This window comes from Fusarium vanettenii (genome assembly GCF_000151355.1).
Source record: "Fusarium vanettenii 77-13-4 chromosome 9 genomic scaffold NECHAsca_27_chr9_1_0, whole genome shotgun sequence".
Taxonomy (NCBI): Eukaryota; Fungi; Ascomycota; class Sordariomycetes; order Hypocreales; family Nectriaceae; genus Fusarium; species Fusarium vanettenii.
In genome coordinates this window covers 568,619-592,042 of record NW_003315858.1, presented here as the reverse complement: position 1 = coordinate 592,042, position 23,424 = coordinate 568,619, and the positions used below count along the sequence as shown (strand labels likewise).

The 23,424-nt window shown below is 53.2% G+C and overlaps 6 protein-coding genes across 6 annotated transcripts; 3 read left to right on the top strand and 3 right to left on the bottom strand.

Annotated features, from left to right (window-relative positions):
* Positions 1 to 2,064: 2,064 nt before the first annotated feature.
* NECHADRAFT_48122 (uncharacterized protein) lies at positions 2,065 to 3,890 on the top strand (the record flags this gene model as incomplete). The annotated part of the gene is made up of 2 exons (XM_003043861.1): positions 2,065 to 2,477; positions 2,528 to 3,890. 2 exons carry the CDS (start codon positions 2,065 to 2,067, stop codon positions 3,888 to 3,890), a joined length of 1,776 nt encoding a protein of 591 aa, XP_003043907.1.
* Positions 3,891 to 4,255: 365 nt separating this feature from the next.
* NECHADRAFT_71581 (uncharacterized protein) lies at positions 4,256 to 7,571 on the bottom strand. The gene is made up of 6 exons (XM_003043739.1): positions 7,386 to 7,571; positions 6,850 to 7,198; positions 6,328 to 6,793; positions 6,117 to 6,280; positions 5,932 to 6,065; positions 4,256 to 5,883 (listed from the first exon to the last, which is right to left on the bottom strand). Exons 1-6 carry the CDS (start codon positions 7,477 to 7,479, stop codon positions 4,460 to 4,462), a joined length of 2,631 nt encoding a protein of 876 aa, XP_003043785.1. The 5' UTR covers positions 7,480 to 7,571; the 3' UTR covers positions 4,256 to 4,459.
* A 1,135-nt stretch (positions 7,572 to 8,706) lies between these two features.
* NECHADRAFT_105220 (uncharacterized protein) lies at positions 8,707 to 11,446 on the top strand. Its single transcript, XM_003043860.1, has 4 exons — positions 8,707 to 9,038; positions 9,394 to 10,160; positions 10,213 to 11,269; positions 11,316 to 11,446. Exons 1-4 carry the CDS (start codon positions 8,843 to 8,845, stop codon positions 11,333 to 11,335), a joined length of 2,040 nt encoding a protein of 679 aa, XP_003043906.1. The 5' UTR covers positions 8,707 to 8,842; the 3' UTR covers positions 11,336 to 11,446.
* Positions 11,447 to 11,537: 91 nt separating this feature from the next.
* NECHADRAFT_84519 (uncharacterized protein) lies at positions 11,538 to 13,563 on the bottom strand (the record flags this gene model as incomplete). The annotated part of the gene is made up of 4 exons (XM_003043738.1): positions 11,538 to 12,173; positions 12,223 to 12,618; positions 12,670 to 13,394; positions 13,446 to 13,563. 4 exons carry the CDS (start codon positions 13,561 to 13,563, stop codon positions 11,538 to 11,540), a joined length of 1,875 nt encoding a protein of 624 aa, XP_003043784.1.
* A 1,138-nt stretch (positions 13,564 to 14,701) lies between these two features.
* NECHADRAFT_84518 (uncharacterized protein) lies at positions 14,702 to 17,452 on the bottom strand (the record flags this gene model as incomplete). Its single annotated transcript, XM_003043737.1, has 3 exons — positions 14,702 to 14,878; positions 14,933 to 15,412; positions 15,461 to 17,452. 3 exons carry the CDS (start codon positions 17,450 to 17,452, stop codon positions 14,702 to 14,704), a joined length of 2,649 nt encoding a protein of 882 aa, XP_003043783.1.
* A 2,593-nt stretch (positions 17,453 to 20,045) lies between these two features.
* Positions 20,046 to 23,162, top strand: NECHADRAFT_63310 (uncharacterized protein; the record flags this gene model as incomplete). The annotated part of the gene is made up of 2 exons (XM_003043859.1): positions 20,046 to 22,715; positions 22,767 to 23,162. Coding segments are annotated over exons 1-2 (3,015 nt in total), but the record flags the coding sequence as incomplete, so codon positions are not given.
* Between the last annotated feature and the right edge of the window lie 262 nt (positions 23,163 to 23,424).

The following is a 23,424-nucleotide window of genomic DNA, read 5'->3' as shown; positions in this document are numbered from 1 at the left end:
AACCCTTGAGCACTCAGGATAGAGGGGACCTGATAACTCACTCCTCTCAAGACATCATTAATACCAACAACGAGGAAGAGTTGAGCCAGAAAAATGAAGAAATAAGAAAAGTGACTGATATGGATAGTAGGGAAACGCCTGGCAGGCGGTATGAAAAAAACACCGCCGGTCTGGCACCAAAATTGTATGGGGAGAGCGGCGGTGTTTTTTTCATACCGCCTGCCTGGGAAGGATGAACTTTTGGTGCGGAGAAGTCGCCGTGGCTGGATACCGTCATTTATACGTCTCTACTCTGTAACGCTGATCGTTTGCCCTCTTTGCACTGTGCTATGCCACAGCTGACGCTGCCGAGTGGGCAACCCGGACCAAAAATCGCGGAGGCGGGCTTTGGGGGGTTGCATCGCTTGTGGCTTGGGAGATCTGGGGAAGCCACAGCATGAGGCTTCACGATTCATTTCGAGCACGTACGTAATACCATTTTTTATCTTCTTTGATCTCGTTACAAACAATTTCGCAGAGATCAAGTCCACATTATTTCTATCTCGTCGCTCGATTCCGGAGCCGCAGTATGCCGCAGTATCGCAGAAGGCATCAATTTTTCCGGACAACGGTCACTGTCACGTAGGCACCTTCCGTAAACGACAGCAGCATCCTCGCCAATCTCATAATATGGCGAGACTGGATATCTTGCGGCAATCTAGTTTTCTCCTCTCTTTTTTCTCTGTATAGATCTCAACCATCCATCCGTTCGTCCGCCCGTCAACTATTTCCCTTTCCTGCCTACGAATGAGTTGCGTGGCAAGCTCTTCTCACGGTCTTCGCCGTTCGTCGACTCCGGGGTTGACCCTTTATGTTTAAATTTTCGATGCCATCAACGCTCGCGCTCCCGCCCGACTCCGTTCTCGGAAATCCCAATCACTCTGCTATCATAGCGGATGTGGCCGAAACCCGGGGTCTCGCATCCGCCCTATCTTATCTGATAGCGCTACTCCTTTTTGGATGCCCAGAGCTGAGCAGTGGTCGCGGGCAGCAACGTGCCTCGGTGAACTCTGTCTGGAGCCAAGAACTGCCTCCACCTGCAAGATAAACAGAAGCAAGTTGGATGGCCACAGCGATGAAATCCATGTCGTTGGTGCCACAACCTCCGCGATGGCGCCCCCTTCCCCGGCCATGCTTGATCTAGCGCGCGGGCTGGAGGACCGAAGCGAAGCCATCACATGTATTACCTTTCCAATCGAGCTCTGTTTGTCATCGCCACATTTTCTTGACAGCGATTAGGCGAAGCATCCTAATCTGTGGCAAACAGTTTACCCCGGACGATGGACTGATGCACCCGTCGATGCGATCCCAGCCCAATGGTTGCTCCAGGCCGTCCTCCATATCCCCCACGCCGTCGGCGCATTTCGACCTGCTCCCCGCCTTCGGTGATAACGAGCTGAAAATTTTTGGCATCCCGGATGTAGCTCAAGGTTGCACCTTCACCAGAAGTTACTAGGCACACGCAAACTCACCGGGGAGACAAGAGATGATCTGCCCTGACCGTCCCTGTCGTTCGATGTCATCCTATACCAAAGATGGCCTCAGGGACCCGCATACGCCCACTCGAAGCCCCATCCCCGGCCACTCACCGAGCTGAAGGAGGCTGATAAGCTATCTCTGGGACAAAACTGTCAGTACTGAGACCTTGAACTATCTGCGCCAAAGTTGGCCGCCGGCTCCGAAACGCCCAGCACCACGCGACAACGGCCCCATCCGAACGCTGTTCTGACTCTGGGCCGATTTGCGCAGAGTCAGTTGGCGATTCATACTTTAACTCGTCCATGTCCGACCGATTTACAACTTTTGTTTCGACCATCCAGGCATCATCTCGTCTTCGGTTCATCCAATTGCCTGCCAATTGGTCTTCTACTTTGCTCTAGGCTGTTCATGCACAAGGGTTGATCGACGGTGACCCCCTGTCTAGTGTCGACTCCTTCAACGATCGCCATCTAAGACCATATTTATCAAGTCGAAGCGAGCCATCATCGACCCATCTCTCTTTCTCTTCCTTTCAACACCACAAAAATGGATGAAGATCAAGGCCCGCGGTCCATCGTGCCCGAGCACGCACCTAAGAAGTCGGTTGGCCAACGTCTCAATGGCCTCCGGAAAGCCTTCACCACCAGGCATGGCCTCATTGGCGACTACAACTATGCCTTTCTCTTTCGACCAAACCTGCCCTTCATGAAGAAGAGCACAAACGCGAGTCCCTTTTTCGGCGTCAACGACAAGATGCCAGTTCTCTTGGGTCTTCTCCTGGGGTTTCAGCATGCACTGGCCATGTTGGCGGGTGTTATTACTCCTCCCATGATCATTAGCAGTAGCGCCAATCTGCTACCTGATCAGAAGCAGTACCTTGTTTCGACCGCTTTGATCGTCTCAGGTATCTTTTCTGCTGTTCAGATCACTCGTTTCAAGATCTGGGGCACCCCGTATGCGTATCCTTCCAACAATGCCCTGATTCTTTGACTGACCTGGATTTCCTTAGGTATTTTATCGGCACCGGTCTGTTGTCCGTCGTTGGTGTCTCTTTCAGTGTCATTCCCGTCGCCCAAGGCAGTCTCGCTCAGATGTACGTCAATGGATACTGCCCTTCCGACTCTGATGGCAATCCTCTCCCTTGTCCAAAGGGCTACGGAGCCATCATCGGCACATCTGCAGTGTGTGCTCTTCTGAACATCCTGATCTCGTTCATCCCCGCCAAGTTCTTGCTACGGGTGCTTCCCCCGATTGTCACTGGCCCTACGGTCATGCTCATTGGTATCAAGCTCATCAAGTCTGGTTTCTCTAACTGGATGGGCGGCAGCGGAGTCTGTATGACTGCTACTGAGGGACTGTTCGCTATGTGCCCGGATATTAACGCGCCTCACCCTCTCCCCTGGGGATCTGCAGAGTTCCTGGGCTTGGGTTTCTCCGTCTTCGTGACCATTGTCCTTTGCGAACGATTCGGTTCTCCCATCATGAAGTCTACCTCTGTGGTCATCGGATTGTTGACGGGTTGCATTATTGCTGCTGCTTGCGGTTACTTTGATCGATCCGGCATCGACGCTGCCCCTGTGGCCTCCTTCGCCTGGGTTCATACCTTCCCGCTCTCGGTTTACGGTCCTCTCGTCCTCCCTCTCATGGCCGTTTATCTCGTCTGCGCCACCGAAGCGATCGGCGATATTACAGCCACCTGCGATGTCTCGAAACTCGAAGTTACCGGAAAGACGTACGAATCGCGTATCCAGGGCGGTATCCTCTCGGACGGTCTTGCTGGATGTATTGGCTCTCTCATGACCATGACTCCCATGTCCGTCTTCGCCCAGAACAACGGTGTTATCGTTCTTACCCGTTGTGCCAACCGCAAGGCTGGTCTTGCTTGCGCCATGTTCCTCATCATCATGGGTGTCTTTGCCAAGTTCGCCGCCTCTCTTATCGCCATCCCCTCCGCTGTCCTTGGTGGCATGACTACCTTCCTCTTCAGCGCCGTCGCCGTCTCGGGTATGTCTATCATCGTCCGTGGCGTGCCCTTTACTCGCCGCAACCGCTTCATCCTTACTGCTGGCTTCGCTCTTGGTTTTGGAGCCACTCTTGTCCCCAACTACTTTGACAATATCTTTACCTACAAGGGCGATAATCGCTCGCTTCAGGGATTTTTGGATGCCATCACCCTCATCATGGAGACCGGTTTCGCCGTTGCTGCTATCATCTGCGTGATCCTCAACCTTGTCCTGCCTGAAGAGATGGAAGACGATATTGATGCGGGACGCTCATCTACGAACATCGCTATTCACGAGGAGGCTCAGCCTGATAAGACCACCACCGAGCTGAGCAGAGAGCATAGCATCGAGCAGCAGAAACAGGGCTGATAGCCACTTTACGATCGTTACGTTCTTGAAAAAGGAGTTGGAGGATATTCAAACACACTGGCTTTCTACACGCACATATACCCGTACATTTAATAAACGCCATTTAGGCTTGAACTGGACTTAACATTGCCTGTGAAGTTGACTGTACATATTCAAGACATGCGAGACGGATGGCATGCATCGAACCCCCGTTTCTGCCTTGCCGCAGCTCTGGCTGACGCCACAATCTCTCACCTGATGTGCGAATCTCATCAGCACAAGCGTACGAATCAGTCCCTAGAACGATATCGCCTTGGACAAGGAAGCCCCCAGGTGTGGTGTCGCGTGAGCAACAGTCAGATCGCAAGCACAAGCCATCCAGATATCACAATCAACAAGTCTAATAGATTCAAGCTAACCCCAAATTACATCAAAGGGAGTGCCTCAGATATCATCAGATTTTTGCACGCCCTCACGCCATCTTCCCCCCAGTAGATAGACAAACGCCGATACTCCTCTGCTCCGATCCAGCCAGATAACTCCTTCAACGCTGATGCAGCCCATACCATGTGTCTCACTTTCAATTCTCATCAGCTCATACCTCCGTAGACGACATGTTGTCGACCCTCGTTCTTCTCCTTGTGGAACTTGTTGATGTCTCTCCTATGAAACTCCTGTACTTGTCCCCATTGTCCACGGTGACCTTCCTGGATGCATTTCTGCAGTTCGCCTTGCTTCTTGATCTTGCAGCGACACTTGTTTGGAGTTCCAACAAACTTCTCCCTCGATTCGGGGTTGGGGAACTGAATGGACACACGCTTGAGGTTCGGCCAGTTGACATCGTCACTCGCTGCTGCTGGGTTGTTGAGTGCCAGCCGGGCCATGTTCCAGTCCATCTCTCTGTCGGACGGCGAGGGCTCATATCGTCGAGCCGTGAGGTTGGCGTCACCCTTGCGCTTCTCGATGGGCGCCAAGGCACAGGCAGCTCCATCTTTGCCCGACTTGCGACAGTTGCAACGTTCCGGATTCAAGTTTGTGTCTTCGTCAATCTGGACTGTCACAAAGGATAGCTTGCCAGTCTCAAAGCTTTGGGTAAACATAACAAGCATCGGCTTCGGGGGTCGACGGCGCAGCAGCACTCCAGTGGTATTAGCTCCTGTAGAGATGCTGATGCTGCGGCCGTCGCTGTTGGATGAGTTGCTGTTGCTCGATATGCCGCTAGATACGCTAAAAGAGCGCCTGTTGTTTGTCCCATTCGTACTGTTTGATGGGGTTCCTATCAAAGTGTTTGATCGACGAGGGGAAGGGGACTGTCCGCCGACTGGTTTCCGAGGTATTTGGCGAGGAGGAGCTCCTCCAAAAGGAGACTGCCATTCTGGAGGCGACGCTCGAATTGGCCCGGGTGAGGTCTGCCTTGGGAAGCCAAACGCCTCGGGACCAGTCGCTTGTCGTTGATGGATCGTTGAGAGAGACGAAAAGCGACCGTTTCCGTTGAGTGGGCTACTCCCTGACATTATTGTCGGAGATGATACTGAGTACCCGTTACCGTTGTTGCTAGGTGGCGAGTTGCTTCCGGTAAGCGTAGTCGAGAGCGAGGCGATAGAGCCGCGGTTAGGGCGTTGAGGAACTGCAGAACCAAAGGTAGCAATAGAGTTCTGGCGGCTGCCGTTGGGACTTCTGGCGGTACTGGCTGCGGCATCACTATTGGTAACCAGCGAGCCCTCGGTCTCCTTCGGAACCCAGAGTTGAATGGTGGCCTTCTCGATAAGCTTTTTGTCGCCAATGACAAACGCAACGATGACCCCGTGATATGTAGAAGAAGACCACACCTTGTATCCGGTGATGGCTTGTTGGAACTTGAGGATGTCGCTCATATCCATAAAGGTCATTCTTGCAAGCCTCTCGTCACGGCGGATAAGGAGCTCTTGTGGTATTCCGGGGCCGGTTGGGAGGTCGGGCATGGCGTATTGGGGATTAACAATGGCCGAAGTAATATCGAAGTCGATGACTTCAGCTACTGAGTGTCAGTAATGAACCCACGGAGGGTCAAGATATCACATACTCTGTTGCCTAGGCCGACCAGATGCTGTTTGTTCTGAGCCTGACATGATAATCCTGAATCGACGTCCGTCTGCACCAAGACGCCGGAGAAGCTTGGCCTTCTTTTCGACACTTGGATGGGAGCCCCTTAGAGGTCTATAATCGGTTAGTTATCCATCCAACTGAAAGCTAACAGGGTCAACGTACACCTCGAGCAGCTCCTGCATCATCTCGTCTTGGGTCACCACATCGACCAGGGGAGTCGGGTCTTTCTCGGGCCAGATGATAAACATTTCGCGCCTCAGTGTTGCGGTAGATAACTCCGGTTTGACAAGCTCGCGGCCGAACCGACTGCACTCAAATGAAAGGTCCTACTAGGGTTAGCAATAATTCCAAAACTTGGCTCAGACCTGCTCACATCTTCAAGCTGTCGGGCATAGGAGGGCCAGTGCGAGATGTCCCTATCCGCCTCCTGGAGAGCTCGTGACCCTTGGATCCTTCTAAACAGCCATATACACTTGAGGAGATTGATATATTGATCGATAGGTGGAACGCGCTCTGTGACCAGCATGCCGGCTTGGAAGTTGGCGGTGCTGCCTCTGAAGTTCATGATGAAGGCATCGGATAGCTCGCTTAGGTCGAAGTCGCTCTCTGTGCGATACTCTGAGTGACCAGTAAGGGCGGCAAATCGGAATTGCTCTGCCAGGTTTATAGGTACTTCCAGGAGGACCGTTGTGTGCTGCTCTCGCAATCTCAGGGCTTCATCGAGGTCAGGGATTAGAACTCCCATGAGTCTTTTGATATCATGATGAATGCCGTCGAGCCTGTAGGCGATGTCTGCGTGCATATACTCAATGTCTTGTCGCACTCGATAAAGAAGATCGCTTCATGGTTGTCAGCCTGAATGCCCCAGTAACTACCCTCTACTTATCATACTTACATCTCGAATGGCTTCAAAATATGGAGGACCTTGGAGTTGTGCAAGATGATGCGCTGGCGTAGCCGGTCGGCAGTGGGTTGAACGAGAATGTTCCATTCTAAGTTGCGGAGCGGGCCGCTTCCCCCGCGATATCGTGTGTTTGAGTCGAGAAGTTCACGACATTCTCGAAGTGTACCGTCATAGTCGCCGACAATCTCTATCAGTGATCTCCGATCCCATCGCAGTCTGGTCTTTACGCTTTGTCTTTCTCTCTGGAGGGAATTGTCCGCCTGTGTAATCACGCTGCTGAGGATGTCGAGGTTCTCAGCAAGCCCTCTCACATCTCTCCAAAACTCCAAATACTGTTTTGCTAAAAGACGGTCAGCATGACTAGTTGAACGAAAGAGGAAGGAGAGAATAGCTTGATAGAGTTTTGAATGACATCGTGTGCAGGAATCGTGCGCGAAGGAAGCCAACGATGGCGATGTGCCCAGGGAGCCTTGCAAGGCAGCCCAACGTGGAGGCTGGAGACAGTGGTTGGAGCATTGGGCACTTACTTGCATTGCGATCTTCAGACCAACCGCTATCATAAATCTCCCAGGCTAGCCGCCCAAGACTGACAAGATCTCCAATCTGGAGAGGACCTGCCATCAGGTACGATTCCGCCGGTGTCAAGCAAGGGCCTCAAGTGGCATGAGATGGATGTGTTGGTGGAGGAGTGAAGGTGATCACTTGGCGCAGCGTCGACAAAAGTAAGACTATGGGAAGAGGTGGCAAGCAGGAACTCCCTCACGGGTGCGTGGGTGGTATCCTCATAAGAGAGAGATCCATAAGCCAGGCTGTCGGTTGGGAGGCCACCGAGTGCGCAGTAGGACAGGGCTTGTTTAGAGGGTATCTGAGGGGGATATCGCACCGGTCCTTCGCCTGAGAGGTGCGAAAAAGCAAGGGCCGAAGAGCCTCTTGAAGTGAGAGGCAAGAAGTGGGTGTAGGACTTGGTGACAGAGGCGTCAGACGCGTACGAACTGGCTGAGACAGGACCAAACAGAGTGAGTCCAGCCCTGGGACAAAGACAGAAGAGCTCGCGTGCCCTGCTTCCCACCAGGCAGCGGGGGGTAACGGAGATTGGGAAGGATGGGCGGTTGTTCCGGGTGAGATGGTATCGGTCACTCATGCGGGCTAGCACACGCACACGCACATCTGCTTGAGCCTGGTCTCGGTGGGGTGGGCGTTGGGAAGGGCACAGCAAATCGAGGCGGACGTCGTCCCATAACTATCTCTCATCCTGGATAACCGGCTCTCCGGTCTACGATGCCGCAAGCCGCCGGAGAGACGAGAGGGATTTTCCCTTATCAATGTCGGACAGAGGGCGGTTGATAATGGACCCTCGTCATCTTGAGCCGAGTCCCACATCCCAAGTTCCGAGCAAGCTTCCCCGCGTAAAGACTTGATCGTCCCCAGGTCCTCAGCTCGGCTTGGCCCCGTCGGTTTGCCTGGCATATCTGGGGGCTGTGCAAACGCAGGGGTAATGTATTGGTGGTTCAAGTGGCACAGGAGGCGCTAGGAACCCCATTATTAGCGACCGGCTTCTGACGCGGTTGGAACGTATCGGCAAGGCAGACACATGGATAAGGCTGTAGGGAGCTTGTCACCAAGCTAATGACGAGTCTGCCTAGGACGGCATGGGTCACACGATGCATGAAGAGGCTGAAGCGGCGCGTTTTGCTTGGTCGGTTGTTAATCCTGGTTCAATGCTGTGCGCCCGGCTTTGGTGGTGTTTGTCGCGCCCTGCGTCTCGGATACCAGATGCGTTACTTAACTATCACTGCCCCAGATAACTCCTGTCTGGGTGTTGGTTTGGTTCGCTCCTTGCCTATGCGTGTCTTTAATTGACTTGACGACTGCATCGACTTCATGCCAGCTGTTCGTTCGGACTGGCTCTTGAACTGGCCTCAAATCTAGCTCCAGCTTCGAGTTAGCACAAGAGAGTCATCGACGGCGACACACCATCGCAAAGATGGACGACTTTGCGCACTTCAATCAAGGGCACCAGGCCGAAGCCCGGAATCGAGAGGCACCGGCCATGGACAGCGACATTGAGGAAATCATGGGAGATCCCGACAATCCCAATGAGATCGTCACCTTTGCGCCCAAGGAGGCGTTCAAGTTAGGATACTTCGACGTCGTTTGCTTGGTGTTGAACCGAATGATTGGTAAGCGCCCCTGATATTCGCAAATCCGCAATTGAGGAAGAGAAAGTTCTCAAAACTCAAGCAATTGGACCATCTGGCGATGTTTTGTCGAGGTTGGATTTAAGTTGCGAGACTGGAAGGTGTCAGTGACAATCCAAGTGGGGATATCCGCTGTCACGGCAAGATCGGACGAAGGATCGATCGTTCTTTGGCCAATGCTTCAGTTTCCATTTGTCAAGCGAGCGATCTTCGTTTCTTGAACTTGGCGTCATCCCCAGATTTCAAACTGTTCATTTTAGCGATGGTTCAATCCATTTTGCGCTGCGCCGCCATTGTGCATCCTGAAGCCGAGAAGATGCTGACCAGAAAACTTCAGGAACGGGAATCTTCAACTCGCCTCATCGTGTGATGGAAGGGACTCACTCGACGGGCGCTTCGCTACTCCTATGGTTCGCTGGCATGATTTATTGTCTCGCCGGCACACACGTGTACATCGAGTATGGCCTCAATGTACCCCGATATGTCATCAATGGGGTTGAACAAAGTGTCCCTCGAAGTGGCGGTGACCTTAACTATCTCCAGTACGTCTACCGAAAGCCGGCGTACAGGAAGGGCACGATACTTCTGAGCACTTCTCTTTTCGCAATTGGCTTCATCGCATTGGGCAACATGGCTGGTAACTCCATCAGCTTTGCCATGAGAGTGCTCATGGCTTCAGGGCAAAGAGACCCAGATCCCGGTACCGTCAGGGGCATTGCCATTGCTGTTGCCATCCTGACCTGCTTCATCCATACATTTTCTCGAAGGGGTGGCATCATGCTCAATAACCTGTTGGCCATCATCAAGGTCATGATCCTGCTGCTTATCATTGTTACCGCTATTGTGGCCGGTGCTGGTGGATTGAAAGACACCAAGAATGTCATATCCGAAAACACCACTCCTTCAAAGGCCTTCAGCGACTCTTCGAAGGATGCAAACGGATATGCCCATGCATTTCTTGCCATCATCTTTAGCTTTTCTGGCTTTGAGCAGCCCAACTATGTCATGGGCGAGATTAGCCGACCGAGGCGGAAACACCCAGTTGCCATGATCGTCGGCGTCAGCACCGTCATCTTGCTCTACATGGCCGTCAACATTTCCTATGTAAGTCTGAGCCGATCACAATTGGAAGCACGCATTTGCTAATCCCTCTCAGATGGTTGTCGTCCCCGCCAAGATGCAGGAAGAAGAAAACGTAGCGCAAGCATTCTTCAATCTCACACTTGGCTCCTTGTCTACCAACGACACTGGGTTCCGAATTTTCAACGCGTTCCTTGCTATTTCCAGCATGGGAAACATCATTGTTATGACATATACTGCTGCGCGCGTTAAGCAAGAGATCGCCAAGGAGGGTATCATCCCTTACGCCAAGTTCTTTGCTCAGGACGGAGACATTTCCCTGGGACGCTTACTGAACTGGTTCTACCAAAGGGGAATGTTCAGTTCCCTCTGGCGCATTCGCTGGTTCTCCCCCGAGGACCACCGCGAGAAGACGCCAGTTGGCGCCTTCATCCTACACCTGGTCTCGTGTTTCATTCTCATCTTTGCCACTTGGAGGATGAGCAATGATGATGCTTACGACCTGCTCACCAAATTGAGCGCATACACCATTAATGCCTTCTTCGGCGTGTTCCTCGGCCTGGGTATTCTTATCCTGCGTTTCAGAGGCCCACCAAGGACAGATGCCGATGCGCCTCACAACCCGACCTCACCTCCACAAACATGGCGCCAGATGACAGGCAAGCATTTCAATCCTGTGCTCAGCGTTGTGTGCGCTACTATCTACATGATCGGTGGCCTCTGGCCTATCGTTACTACATGGATCAAGCCCACGTCGAAGATCACACAAACACTCACATGGTGGCTTGTTCCCACCATTTCGTGGTCAGTCATCGGAGGAGGCATTATCTGGTTCATTGGCTTCGTTGCGTTTGCCTGGCGCAGGAAGAAGAAGAGAAGCGAGATCTTTGTGGTGGAGAAGAAGCCCGAATTCGAGCTGGCCGACGACTTCACCGAGTCGGGAGGCAAGCCAGGTCGAGGCAGCGGTGGCTATGTGCTTGTCCACGAGACGGTATACCACAGCTGGGAGGCAGATGAGAATAACGCCCTGAGGGATTTCGACACAGGACAGTATCAGAACCAGACAAAGGAAGTGCCGATGCATTCAACGAGTCCATATGCAGGAACGGACTTTGAGGGGTTCTATGAGGGAGGTCATGGACAGCAGCACAATGGAGGAGGGTACGGAATGGGATATAGGGGTAACTGATATACTTTAGAAGCTGATTGATACTGAGATACCAGGAAAACAATAGGCCCAGGATAGGTTACTTGGGTTGGTGTTGGGGTGTCATAGTTATTTTACAAGTCATTAACCTTTAAGTACTTTCAACCAAGGTCAACTAATGACCATGTCTATGATATTTGATGAGAAGACGCGAGAATTTTCAACGACACTTGAGACAGAATTTGACTGACTCATCAATCATCGTCCCCTCCCTCGTGGGAGATCTCGCAACGGTAACTGGAAAACCACCACACCAGTGTACCAGACCACGGAACCTTGATCCACCCGTCCACTTCCTCAACTGTCGACAGGGTCGCCTCCACCACATTCTTCCACTTGTTCAGACGAAAAGACATCCCCTTGGAGTCTCCGACCTGGACGACAGTATCGAGGAGATCCGGCCGGACACTGCCGACAGCCCTCTTGCACCCGTCTCCGTAGTGGAGGAGAATCCCCAGGACGCAACCTGGTATGCCATCCGCCTCGCCCCGGCAGAAGGACAGCTTGGTCACACCACACAGCGGAGCCGACGAGTAGAGATACTCGTCGTCGAGGTCGTTGTCCCAGGGGGACCAGTATTCGTCATCGAAGCCCCCATTCTGCACTTGGTAGTGTTGGCTGGAGCTTCTGTAGGGCACCCATGGCGGGTTTGCTTCATGCCCTTCGTTCGGGTCGGGAGACTCGAAAGCCAATTGAGGTGGCTTGTTCAACGCATCTTCGATGTAGATGCGTGAAGGACTCGCTGGTGGTTTATCCAGCAAAGTCCAGACGCCAGGATGGCGCCTTGAGTGTAGGCCAATGTTCCACATGCGACCCTGGCTCGTCTTCATCTTTGGAAAGGTCAGTATGAATCGATTTATGCGAGACCAGTAAACGTACCACTAGGGACTGGATCCTCCGAGCTTCCGGTCTACCAACGTCGTGAATCTCGACCCTTGACTCCCAGAGCTCTGTTACCAGCTCGCCCTTGTCCATCGGCATGTACAGCCAGGTTACCGTTGGGTGTTCTGCTGCTGTCTCTTTGTAGAAGGTCATGTCTTCGCCAGCAAAGTGGGGGTGAATCGCTCTGACGGTTTTGTACCAGCAAGCCGAATAGCCGATGATGCCCATGTGGTTGCATTCGAAAAAGGTAAATCGGGGGATGCCATGGTCATATTCTCCTTTGTGGATGCGAAGCCGTTTCTTCAAAGGTTGAGGAATAACCCACATGTGCTTGGGCTTTACTTCCTTGGTGGTTCCATGAGACACAGTTGACAGTTTTCGTAATTTGATACCCTGCTCAGGATGTCAGTAGTGATTACAGGGAGGAGGTATGGCTGTACGTACGTCGGAGTGACTGTGAAGTTGTCCTGGTTGTTGAAACAAACTTGCCCACCACCAGAGACCAGGTTCCGGAGAGACTTGAGGCGCCTTTTCAGAGTTCCCAAGCATGACTCTCCTGATACCCAAATGATCTTGGGCGACGTAAAGAGTGTCGATCTGGCTTGTCCGGGACACGGGAATGGCCATCGCCCCCTTTGGAAACCGCAGATTCGACAGTTCCGCAACATAGGCAACGCCATCAAACATGACATAACGAGCCCACACGGGGTACTTGACCATGGCCATGACCATGGGCTTTCGGTGTGCTGCCATGCTGGCGACCGATTCTGCAAGTGACTCGGCGTGCGACAGGGCCAAGGCTGAAGAGCACTGCTGGGCGATATCGATGGATACTTCGGGAGGCAGCCACTTGACACTTGTTGACACAACTTGAGCGGTTTTCGAGATGAGCCAGTTCTCTCGTCGTTTTCGAACCACCTTTGAGGGGACAAACGTGCAAGCCGCCCGTTGCAGGACTTTAGGGATCCGAGACGGCGCGATGGCCTCGAGGCATTCACCGTGACAGACCACCCTCTCCCTGGTGTAGCTGGAATCCTGCAGCTTGATCATGTTTAGTTCGTTTCCTGAATTTTGGACGTCTGAAGTGAGAGCGATGCCGGGAGCCTCGTTCTTGTATCCTGGTAATGTGTCGAGTACATCGATGGTACCCTCTGGGTTCTGGCGGATCACTGAGCTCGGTAAGCAGATGGAAGCCAAGGAAATGAAGAAAAAAGGCTCACCCAAGATGACAAGATCATTACAGCCAAAAACATCGTTCTGACAGAGACCGCACCAAGGTGGTAGCCAGTGCTTGGGACGTTCCCATTCACGAGGAGAGCAGGTACCGCACCAGCACATGTTAGAATCGTCTTTTACAATATCAAGAAGATATCATGTAGTTGGAAAGAGTGATTGGACTCGGTGATGTTGTATCGGAGATGAAATCTCGTGATGGAAGACTTTCAAGGCGTCAAGGCAACAACGGAATAAATAAGTAAGCTATTAGTCGAGGTCAGTACATGCGGCAATGTGAGAATAATGGGAGGAGGACCCAAACGAGTTGTGAAATTTTCCGTTTCTGGTTAGCATCGATGCTAAATTTACCAAAATGGCAGTTTTCGCGTGCAAGCCATTCCCTTACACAACGACCACAGAAAACAATAGGAACACAATGGGAATATTTCTCCTTTGAGCGAGGCATGCTTGATACAAGATCATGAAACAAGATATTTCTTCTTTCAGCGAGATTTCCCATGGGTTGTGTTTGTAGAGGAGCTGATATCCATCCACATTTCATCTTACCCTCAACACCCTAGAGCAATCAGAAACTCGGGTTCACCAATCTTGGCTTGGAAGTGAATTAACCATCATCATATCTCTTCTTCTTTATCTTAAAGCGTGGGGTGCCTGAGCTTCTAGACACTCCCATGTCCTTGGTTTTTGTGACTCAATCAAGACAGGCCTTGCATAGTAATCGAAGTGAGGTTCAAAAGGGGAGATATGAACCATTGAAGTGGATATGAATTGCTGTATTTACACATGCACCAACAGCCAACTCCATCCTCGCTCTCCCAGAAAATCCAGGCCAAAAGCCACAACGAGCACAAAAGAATCAAGAGGTTGAAAAAGTATTTGACAAAGAAACCAAGATAGAATAGGTACCTAAACGGTAAATCAAGAATGACGCCACGCTTTGTTCTCCCTCCATGACATCCCAAGGCCCATCCATTTTTTTCGCATACACCCACCCATAAAAGGTAACAATTGGTAATCCCGGATTTCTAGCTAAGATACAGAACCTCGTTCTCGTTTGAATAACGCTACCTTTGTTTTGTTTGTTTGTTTGTAAATTTACCCCGTCTTTCTTTCTTGCTTGCTTGCTTTCTTCCATGAGCGCCCCTTCTCGTTCCCGCCGTTTTAAAAAAGAACCGCTGTCGTTTGGACAAAAAATTATGATATCATTACTGGGAGTGCTATGGCCGTGCACATGGGTTTCTTATTGTTGAAGATCCCTTGCTTTGCGAGCCAGAACCCGCACATTGTCGACAAAGCCCTCGACGAGCTCTTGGTAACGGTGCGGTTGTCCACTGCTAGCTCTGCGGCCTTGGTCGACGAGGACGGTGGGGTTGAGCTCAATCTCGAGTTCGTGCTCCTTTTCCATCCGCTGTGCGCCCTGGAAATAGTTAGTACGGTGTGTTGGGGGTGAATGATTGGCATGGAAACTTACACCTGGGCCTGAGGCTGCGTGCGTGACCTGAGTGAGGTCAACTTGGTAATGCCCGTGGGTGTAGCTGAGGCGATCTTTGTTTCGATCAGGTTGGCGATCTGGATGGTTCCCTAGTTGCTCCAGCTCTTCAACAGGACCGTCCCAGTTCATTTCGAGATTGATGCTGATGCGGCAGTCCATTGGGCACTGAGGAAAATGGATGTCGAGATCTGCCACACGCGCCTTGATGATCTTGGCAAGAACCTCGCGGTTCTTCTGATCGTAAGTTACTCTGGCGCGGACGCTCTTCATCCTTGAGCCAAGACGACTGCGGATGCATCCGGGAATCCGCGCCTGCAGTTCTGGTGGAAGCTCGAAGAACCGGTCAACTTCTCGTCGGTGCTTGTAGTGAACTTGGACACGGTTGCCTCCATTGGGAGCGCGTGGGTGAGTTTGTTTGACAATCTCATTCAGGAAGTCGTTGAAGTATTTGTGTTGTGCCTGTCAGTTGTTAGCATGAATCGGTCTACGCCATCAGACCAAACTCACCTCAGTCATGCTGCTTCGGAAGGCAACGCGTTGAGTTTCTTGCAAAACACATTCCGAGTCAAGAGCACGGTCCACTCGATGGTTGGTATCCTTGTCAATGAGTGTGCCCAACTTTGCCTCAATCTCAAACTGGATATTGCGGCTGACAATTTCGCCCATGTCGGGAATGCTAATGATGTTGACAAACAAAAAGTCGGCCACTCTTCTGGAGATCTCTTCGTATGGCTTGACACCTGTGATGCTGGGCTCCCAAGCACCAAGAATGTCTTGCGGTCCGGCTTCGGCTGGAGGAGCTGGGGGAGCGGGTGGGTTGGCTCTTGTTGACTCGGGAGAAGCATGACGACTGGTGCGGTTGCTGGCCTCGGGTTTTCCGTTGGTGTGTGAGTGCACTCTCTTTTGCAACACAAAGTTTGCCTGACTGGGCATCTTGTTGTTCAACTCTCTGACGTCCTGCGCCCAAACTGGCGGCTGAGCGCGACTCCTCCGCTTCTTGCGTGCTTGAACCATGGGTGAGCTAGGAGGCTGTGATCCATGAACGGAGTGAGCAGCATAGCTGCCGTTGACCCCACTGGCACTGGGCCGAGCGCGCTTTTCCTGATGCTCAGGTTCTTCTTTGGGGCTTAGGTCGCGATCCTCGAGCTTTCGCTTCGCCGGGGTTGTCGCGCGTTCGCTGTCGATAGCCATGGGCTGAGGAATAGAGGCCTGCCGGGCCTGTTGAACTTGCTGCGCTTGTTGAGCCTGTTGAGCTTGAGCCTGCTTGGCTTTGGCGTCTGCTGCAAATGCGGCAAGGGGATCGGGGTTACTTTGAAGCGATGGTACACGTGTTTTTGGACTGACGGATGCGCTTGGTGCTCGTTCGCTGTGAGACTGAGACCGTCGGTGCATGTCCGGCGCAGGTGAGCCGTAGCTGCTAGATATACGCTTGACTGGAGGGGGAGGAGGTGGTGGTGAGCTTTGTACTTGTGCTTGTGCCTGTGCCTGTGCTTGCGCTACTGGAGCGGCGGCCGCGGATAGCCTTTGTTGATAGGGACTAGGCGGCTGCGCGAAGCCACTTGCGTTCGAAGGTTGTCGAGAGCCAGCAGACAAAGGAGGCCCAATCGGCGTCGCGGGTTGGGAAGGTTGTCGATTGTATTCGCCAGGAGGCGGGCGCGATGCGGCGACGGGGCTACCGTGACTGTACGGCGGCCCGTATGGGTGCTGGGATTGAGCAGAGGTGGGCGTAGGAGTTGAGTGTGTCGATTGGGAACGTTGATGAACAAAGGGTTGAGTGTTAGTCGCAACGGGTGGAGTGTGCGGAACGCTATGCTGCTGTTGTTGCTGCTGGGCCGCGGCATAGGCAGAGGGATGAGCTTGGGGCCCGCTTGGGGGGCCTTGAGAAAAACTTTCCCGATACTGCGGTGGATACTGTTGACGCTGTACCGGGCTGGCCATCTCCGCAGGGGGCTGCGTAGGAAAAGGATATCCAGCACCGCCAGATGCAGATGGAGTCACCACGGTTCGATAGGGAGACTGAGCTGGACCTGGGCCGCTGGGAGAGCGCACGTCGTGGAAAGAACCTGCAGGTTGAAGAGGCGGCGGCGCAGGACGCCCTGGATATGGACCTGGCCCCGGCGTTTGGTACGGTGAGGGAGGGGGGTATACCCCGGCAGGGGGTTGATGAGGCGACTGCTGAGGGTGCGACGGCGGCCGCGACTGTGGTCGTGACTGGGACAGTTGGTGTTGATGATGAGGACGGCCAGCATGCGGCGGATACTCCTGCGGTACCGGCTTGCCCGGCGAGGGCTGAGGCGGTGGTTGACGATTATAGTCGCGATAATACTGCGGAGGAGGAGCCCCAGCTGGACTCTGGGGCGGACGATGATGAGGCTGCTGTTGCGGATGAGGCTGCGAATGCTGTTGAGGCGGCGGAGGGGGTTGTTGCGGCTTTGGAGGAGCTTTGGCCGGAGCGCGGTCGCCGGCATCCGACGTGTTGAGGACAGATCGAAGATCCATGGCGGCGGATTGAAGCCGAGGGTGGAATTTGCGACAACACTACGCCGCCCTGGGTCGGCGCGAAGGAAGACGACGACAGGACAATGTCAGCGGCAATGGCCCGTCTCTCATCAGATTGTCGACGCGACTATTCGTAAAGCGCAGCAGAGTATGGGCAGGTCGTGTCCGCGGTCGAAGCGGTCGTTTGGGTGGCTGTGGGCGATGGAGGCGTTCGTCGTCGCGCCAGGGAGAAGGCGTCGCAAGCGGACATGGATGACTGGGGATCTTTAAGCCGCCATGGCGAGGCTGCCACGCTGTCGAATTGACGATTGACGATTGATAGACGATGATCGCAAACGGGATGAGATGGACGCGGCTGAACGGCGGATAGACAGAAGGAGAGGCTTGAAGGTCGTGGAAGCTGTGTGCCACTTCAAATGGACATGATCGTTTTGCTTGCCGGAGTTGTTGGTGTCTTGTCGTCGTTTTCTGGCGACAAAGAAAGACGGGCGACAGCCTGGCGCTAGAGCTCCAGGGATGTGCCCAAGCATGTAGGTCAAAATAAACGAGACACCAGAACGCCAAAGATAATGAAGTTCTTCTCAAAACCTATTCATAAATTGGACATGAATATAATCAAACCATGCCCTAATATAATGACTATATTAGGTATTTCTTATGTGTTATTTTATTACTGTTATTATGTATCCCTAGCTACCTTGAGAGAAGGATACTCTAATGTGAATCTCTCTGCGCGGGTGTCTTGTCTTTTTGTCGACCTGCGTGCCACGGTACATGGTGACTGGGCAGAATTTGTTAAGGATTTTCTTTCTTTCTTTTGTCGGCCATGCTGCGACTGATGGCGGATACCTGGGCCAACCAGCGAATCAATATGGTGAACCAGGTACCACTCATTTCGACCCTGGGGACCTTAGCACAATTTCAGGTCAGGTTAGCCCTGAGGTGAGACGCGCGACTTGTCACTCCTCATCAGGGCCCGGCAGCAATGCGCCAACGGAGCAGCAGGCATTAGATACCCAGATGCCGTGCGCTTGATAGTGGAGGTCAATCTGTGTTCTATTTCAGGGGCTCAACATGAATGGTCTGGTCCTCAGCCTTGTCGCCAGTGATTCCTCATAGAGCACTTCTCTTCATCGCAAGCTTTTGTTTACAAAAAGTTTCAAGCTCCGTGCTCGTACGTCGACGTCATCCTTGTCAGTAGGGGTCTTGGGGGAGCTCCTATGTGCTTAAGCTGTGACGATATAGATGATCATCCTGATACTGATGCAAAATAAAAGTCCCGAGCGGGTATTAATCTGTGATAAAGCCCCGATATGGCAAGTCGTGAGTCATGGAATCAAATACGCTGCTGATCGCATTGTGCTCTGGCCTTACTTTCGTTTTGCTCCCCGAGGCCGAAAGATGCATAGAGCTCTAGGAAGCATATGCACTAGATAGTGGCACGTGAGAGAGTGAAAAGAACCTTGAAGTCCAATCAATCTCTCAGAACTACGATTTGGCAATGAAAAAGATGCTGAAAGATCCATCGATTTCGTTAATGCAGAGGTCCTCATCCTGGAGACGGTACAAGACTGCATGTGCTTCTGGGGTTTCACTGGTCTCTGTGATAACAAAGGCAGAGGCGCCCAGCGTGGCTGTTCAATTATGCCAAGATTGAATGTCCCGCGCCCGCGTTTTGCGCTGAATACTGAGTCAAGCCGCGTTTTATCAGCCGTGTCTCTGTGACGCAACATGTCCCCTGTCGCGCGGAATCTCGCGATGCTTCCATGCGATACTCTCCACAGTCACGTGGGTGCTGAGTCAGTGAGGGGAGTTATGTAATCTTGCACCTGCCTAGAAGCTCTCGCTGGTCCGTGCACCCGCTGCAAGGCAGAGCTGTGCCTGACGTGGACGTCCTCGAGTTACTCTTTGGAGCAAAACACCAACCGATCCATCTTTCTCTTATTCCACCAATTCTCTTATCGTCTCCTTTGTTGAACCCATCATCGACTCTTCCGTATTCGGGCTCTGCATATGCCCCTGGGCCTGTACGGAAATAGTCCCTTTTCTTCAACTCGACCACTTGTGCCACAGCAACCGCTCGCGTCGCCTCTCGCACTGCTGCAGACCTCACTCGCACGTCCCTACGACCCGTCGCGATCCCTCAAGATGCCTGGTATCGTCTCAGCGACCGGCGTCCTCGCCTTCCTCACCGATGAGGAGCCGGAGCTCAAGGTTTTCGCCCTGCAGACCCTCAACGATGACATCGACACTGTCTGGACTGAGGTTGCTGCTGTGCTGAGCCAGATGTACGTCATGGCCACGACTCGATCTTACTGCTCCTGTGTTCCCACAAACTGACTTTCGTGTTTCAAGTGAGGCTCTCTACGAAGACGAGTCCTTCCCCGAGCGGCAACTTGCTGCCCTCGTCCTTGCCAAGGTCTACTACCACCTCCAGGCCTACAATGACAGCATGGTATTCGCGCTCGCCGCGGGCGACCTCTTCAAGCTTGATGCTCCTGGCGAGTTTGAAGAGACTATCATCTCTAGGTGTGTCGACCAGTACATCGCCACCACTGCTGCCAAGAAGTCGGCCCCCCAAGCCTCCAAGACGACCGACCTCCCTGAGCTTGCTACCACCTTCGCCAGCGGCACCGATGCTGTGATGTCGCCTACAACGCCTTTCTCACAGACGACTCTGCCCCCCAAGTCACTTCTGTCTCGGGACTCCATCGACAACACCATGCTCGAGGCGAGCTTCCAGCCTGCGTTGAAGCAAGGTCGATCCGGCTCTATCGCTGAGCTCCCCTCTCAAGCCACCGACTCGCTGCAACGGGTGATCGATAGTCTTTTTGAGAGCTGTCTCCAAGAGGGCCGGTATAGGCAAGTGGTGGGTATCGCCGTCGAGGCCAGGAACCTTGATGTTCTTCGACGAGTCATCAAGCGTGCGAGTGACGACGAGAAGAAGGCCAAGTCTAACCCTCTGGAGAACGCTCCTGGCCCCACTGAGGACTTGATGGAATACACTCTTGGCATCTGCATGGACATTGTCCAGGAGAGGGGTTTCCGAACTGAGATCTTGAGCTTGATTCTCGATCTCTTGAACGAAATTCCCAATCCCGACTACTTTGCAATTGCCAAGTGTGTCGTGTACCTGAACTCTGATGTGGAAGCCTCTCGTATGCTTCGCACTCTTGTGGAGAATGGGGATCGCACCTCCATCGCAAACGCCTACCAAATTGCCTTTGACCTCTACGACAACGGAACACAGGAGTTCTTGGGCAATGTCATGTCGTCTCTTCCTTCTGGAGTCCAGGAGAAGCCGGCCACAGACGAGAATGCCGAGGAATCCAACGAAGAGCAATCTCTCCTGCAAAACAAGCAGGAGGCTCCCGAGGACGAGCTTCCTGAGGAGACAGCCAAGGTCTACCGCAACATCAAATCTATCCTCGACGGCAGCAAGACGATTCGCCTGAACCTTGAGTTCCTCTACCGAAACAACCGTACCGATCTGAGCATTCTGAACAAGGTCCGCGATAGCCTCGAGGGCCGAAACTCGATCTTCCACACCGCTGTCACCTTCTGCAATGCCTTTATGAACCAGGGAACTACCAACGACAAGTTCTTCCGCGACAACCTCGAGTGGCTGGGCAAGGCTGTCAATTGGTCCAAGTTCACCGCTACCGCTGCGCTTGGTGTCATTCACCGAGGCAACCTCACCCAGTCCCGTAAGCTGCTTGAGCCCTACCTTCCTAGGCAGGGTGGGCTGAGCAGTGGCTCTATCTTCAGCCAGGGTGGTGCCCTTTACGCATATGGACTTATCCATGCCAACCACGGCGACGAGGCCTTGAACTATCTTAAGACGCAGTTTGGCCAGGCGGAGGAGGAGGTTGTCCAGCATGGTGGTGCTCTTGGTCTCGGTATTGCCGGGATGGCCACTGGGGACTGGGACATCTTTGAGAAGCTCCGAGAGGTTCTTTTCCAGGACTCTGCTCTCAACGGTGAGGCTGTCGGTCTGTCCATGGGTCTCATCATGCTGGGCACCGGAAACGGCAAGGCTCTGGAGGACATGATCACCTATGCCCATGAGACTACACACGAGAAGACTGTCCGCGGTCTTGCCATTGGTATGGCTCTCATCATGTACGGTCGCCAGGAGGGAGCCGATGTCCTCATCGAGGGTCTTCTTAACGACCCTGATCCGACACTGCGATATGGCGGTATCATGACTGTTGCCCTTGCCTACTGTGGCACTGGCAGCAACAAGGCCATCCGAAAGCTTCTCCACATTGCCGTGAGCGACGTCAACGACGATGTGCGCCGAATCGCGGTTATGAGTTTGGGCTTCATTCTCTTCCGAAAGCCAAGCAGTGTCCCCCGCATGGTTGAGCTCCTGTCCGAGTCTTACAACCCCCACGTCCGATATGGTTCTGCCATGGCCCTTGGTATCTCTTGCGCTGGCACTGGTCTTGACGAGGCCATCGACCTCCTTGAGCCCATGATGAAGGATCCCACCGACTTTGTGCGACAAGGAGCCCTGATCTCTCTTGCTATGATTCTCGTCCAGCAGAATGAGGTCCTCAACCCCAAGGTCTCGTCCATCCGCAAGACTCTCAAGAAGGTGGTTGGCGATCGCCACGAAGATGCCATGACCAAGTTTGGTGCTGCCCTCGCTCTGGGTATCATCGATGCCGGTGGCCGCAACTGCACCATTGGCCTCCAGACCCAGACGGGTAACCTCAACATGGCTGGTATTGTTGGTATGGCCGTCTTCACCCAATACTGGTACTGGTTCCCCTTCACACACTTCCTGTCCCTGAGCTTCTCGCCCACATCCATCATCGGATTGGACCACGACCTGGAGATCCCCGACTTCAAGTTCCACTGCGCGACACGACCCAGCCTCTTCGAGTACCCGCCCGAGCAGGAGGTCAAGGCCGAGGAGGGACCCGCTCTGATCGCTACTGCTATCCTTTCGACAACCGCCCAGGCCAAGCGACGTGCCCAGAAGAAGGAACGCGCTCAGCGAAGAGAGAGCATGGACATCGATAGCGCCCCCCCTAAGAACGTCGGGGACAAGATGGACGTGGATGAGGAGAAGAAGACAGAAGAGACCAAGGACAAGAAGGAGGGTCAAGAGAAGGAAGCGACCGCCTCGACTGACACCAAGAAGAAGCCTGAAAAGGAGAAGGTTGGCTACGAGATTGAGAACATGACACGAGTCCTCCCTGGCCAGCTGAAGTACATCAGCTTTCCGGCTGGCCGATACAAGCCCGTCAAGAAGGTGAGATACACTGATCTAATAGTCGGGACGAGTTGAACTAACGCTTTATAGCCTACCGGTGGCCCTCTGCTGCTCCATGACACGCAGCCAGATGAAGAAAAGTCCCTTCTGGAAGAGAAGCTCAAGAAGGTGACGACTGAGCGGGCCCCTGTTGTTGGTCAGCAAGCCACCCGTGGTGGACGATCTGACCAGAGACGGTCGCTGCTTGACGGTCTTGTCGACCCCTCGCGGCCAGGATCCAACAGCGCCATGATCGGACAGCTCCTGCGCAACCAGAGCCGAGGCTTTGCCCACCTGGGAGCTGAACCTCAGACCCCCGGCAATGTGGGATCTGGCGCTGCCGCGGCCGCGGGTGTGCTAACGGCAGTTGATGAGGATAATGAGGGCGACGAGGAGGCCAAGACACCTCGTGAGTTCGAATACTTCTCCGACGGTGATGACGATGATGATGAGGAGGAAGAATAAGGGTAATCTGCTGGCACCGGGCGTCTCTTCAAGATGGACAGGAGCATGCTATGTATACTACTGGCAGGCTATGTTCCGGAGGAAAGTTGGATTGTACAACTAGAAGGGTCAGTGAAGGGAATAGAGGAGCTCTGGGCGAAGGCACCATGGTGTATAATACGTCTCGGAGGGATGCGCACACGGTCAAAGAATAGAAAGTATCGGACTTGTCCATCATGACGGGACGACCCTTGTCGATTAATGA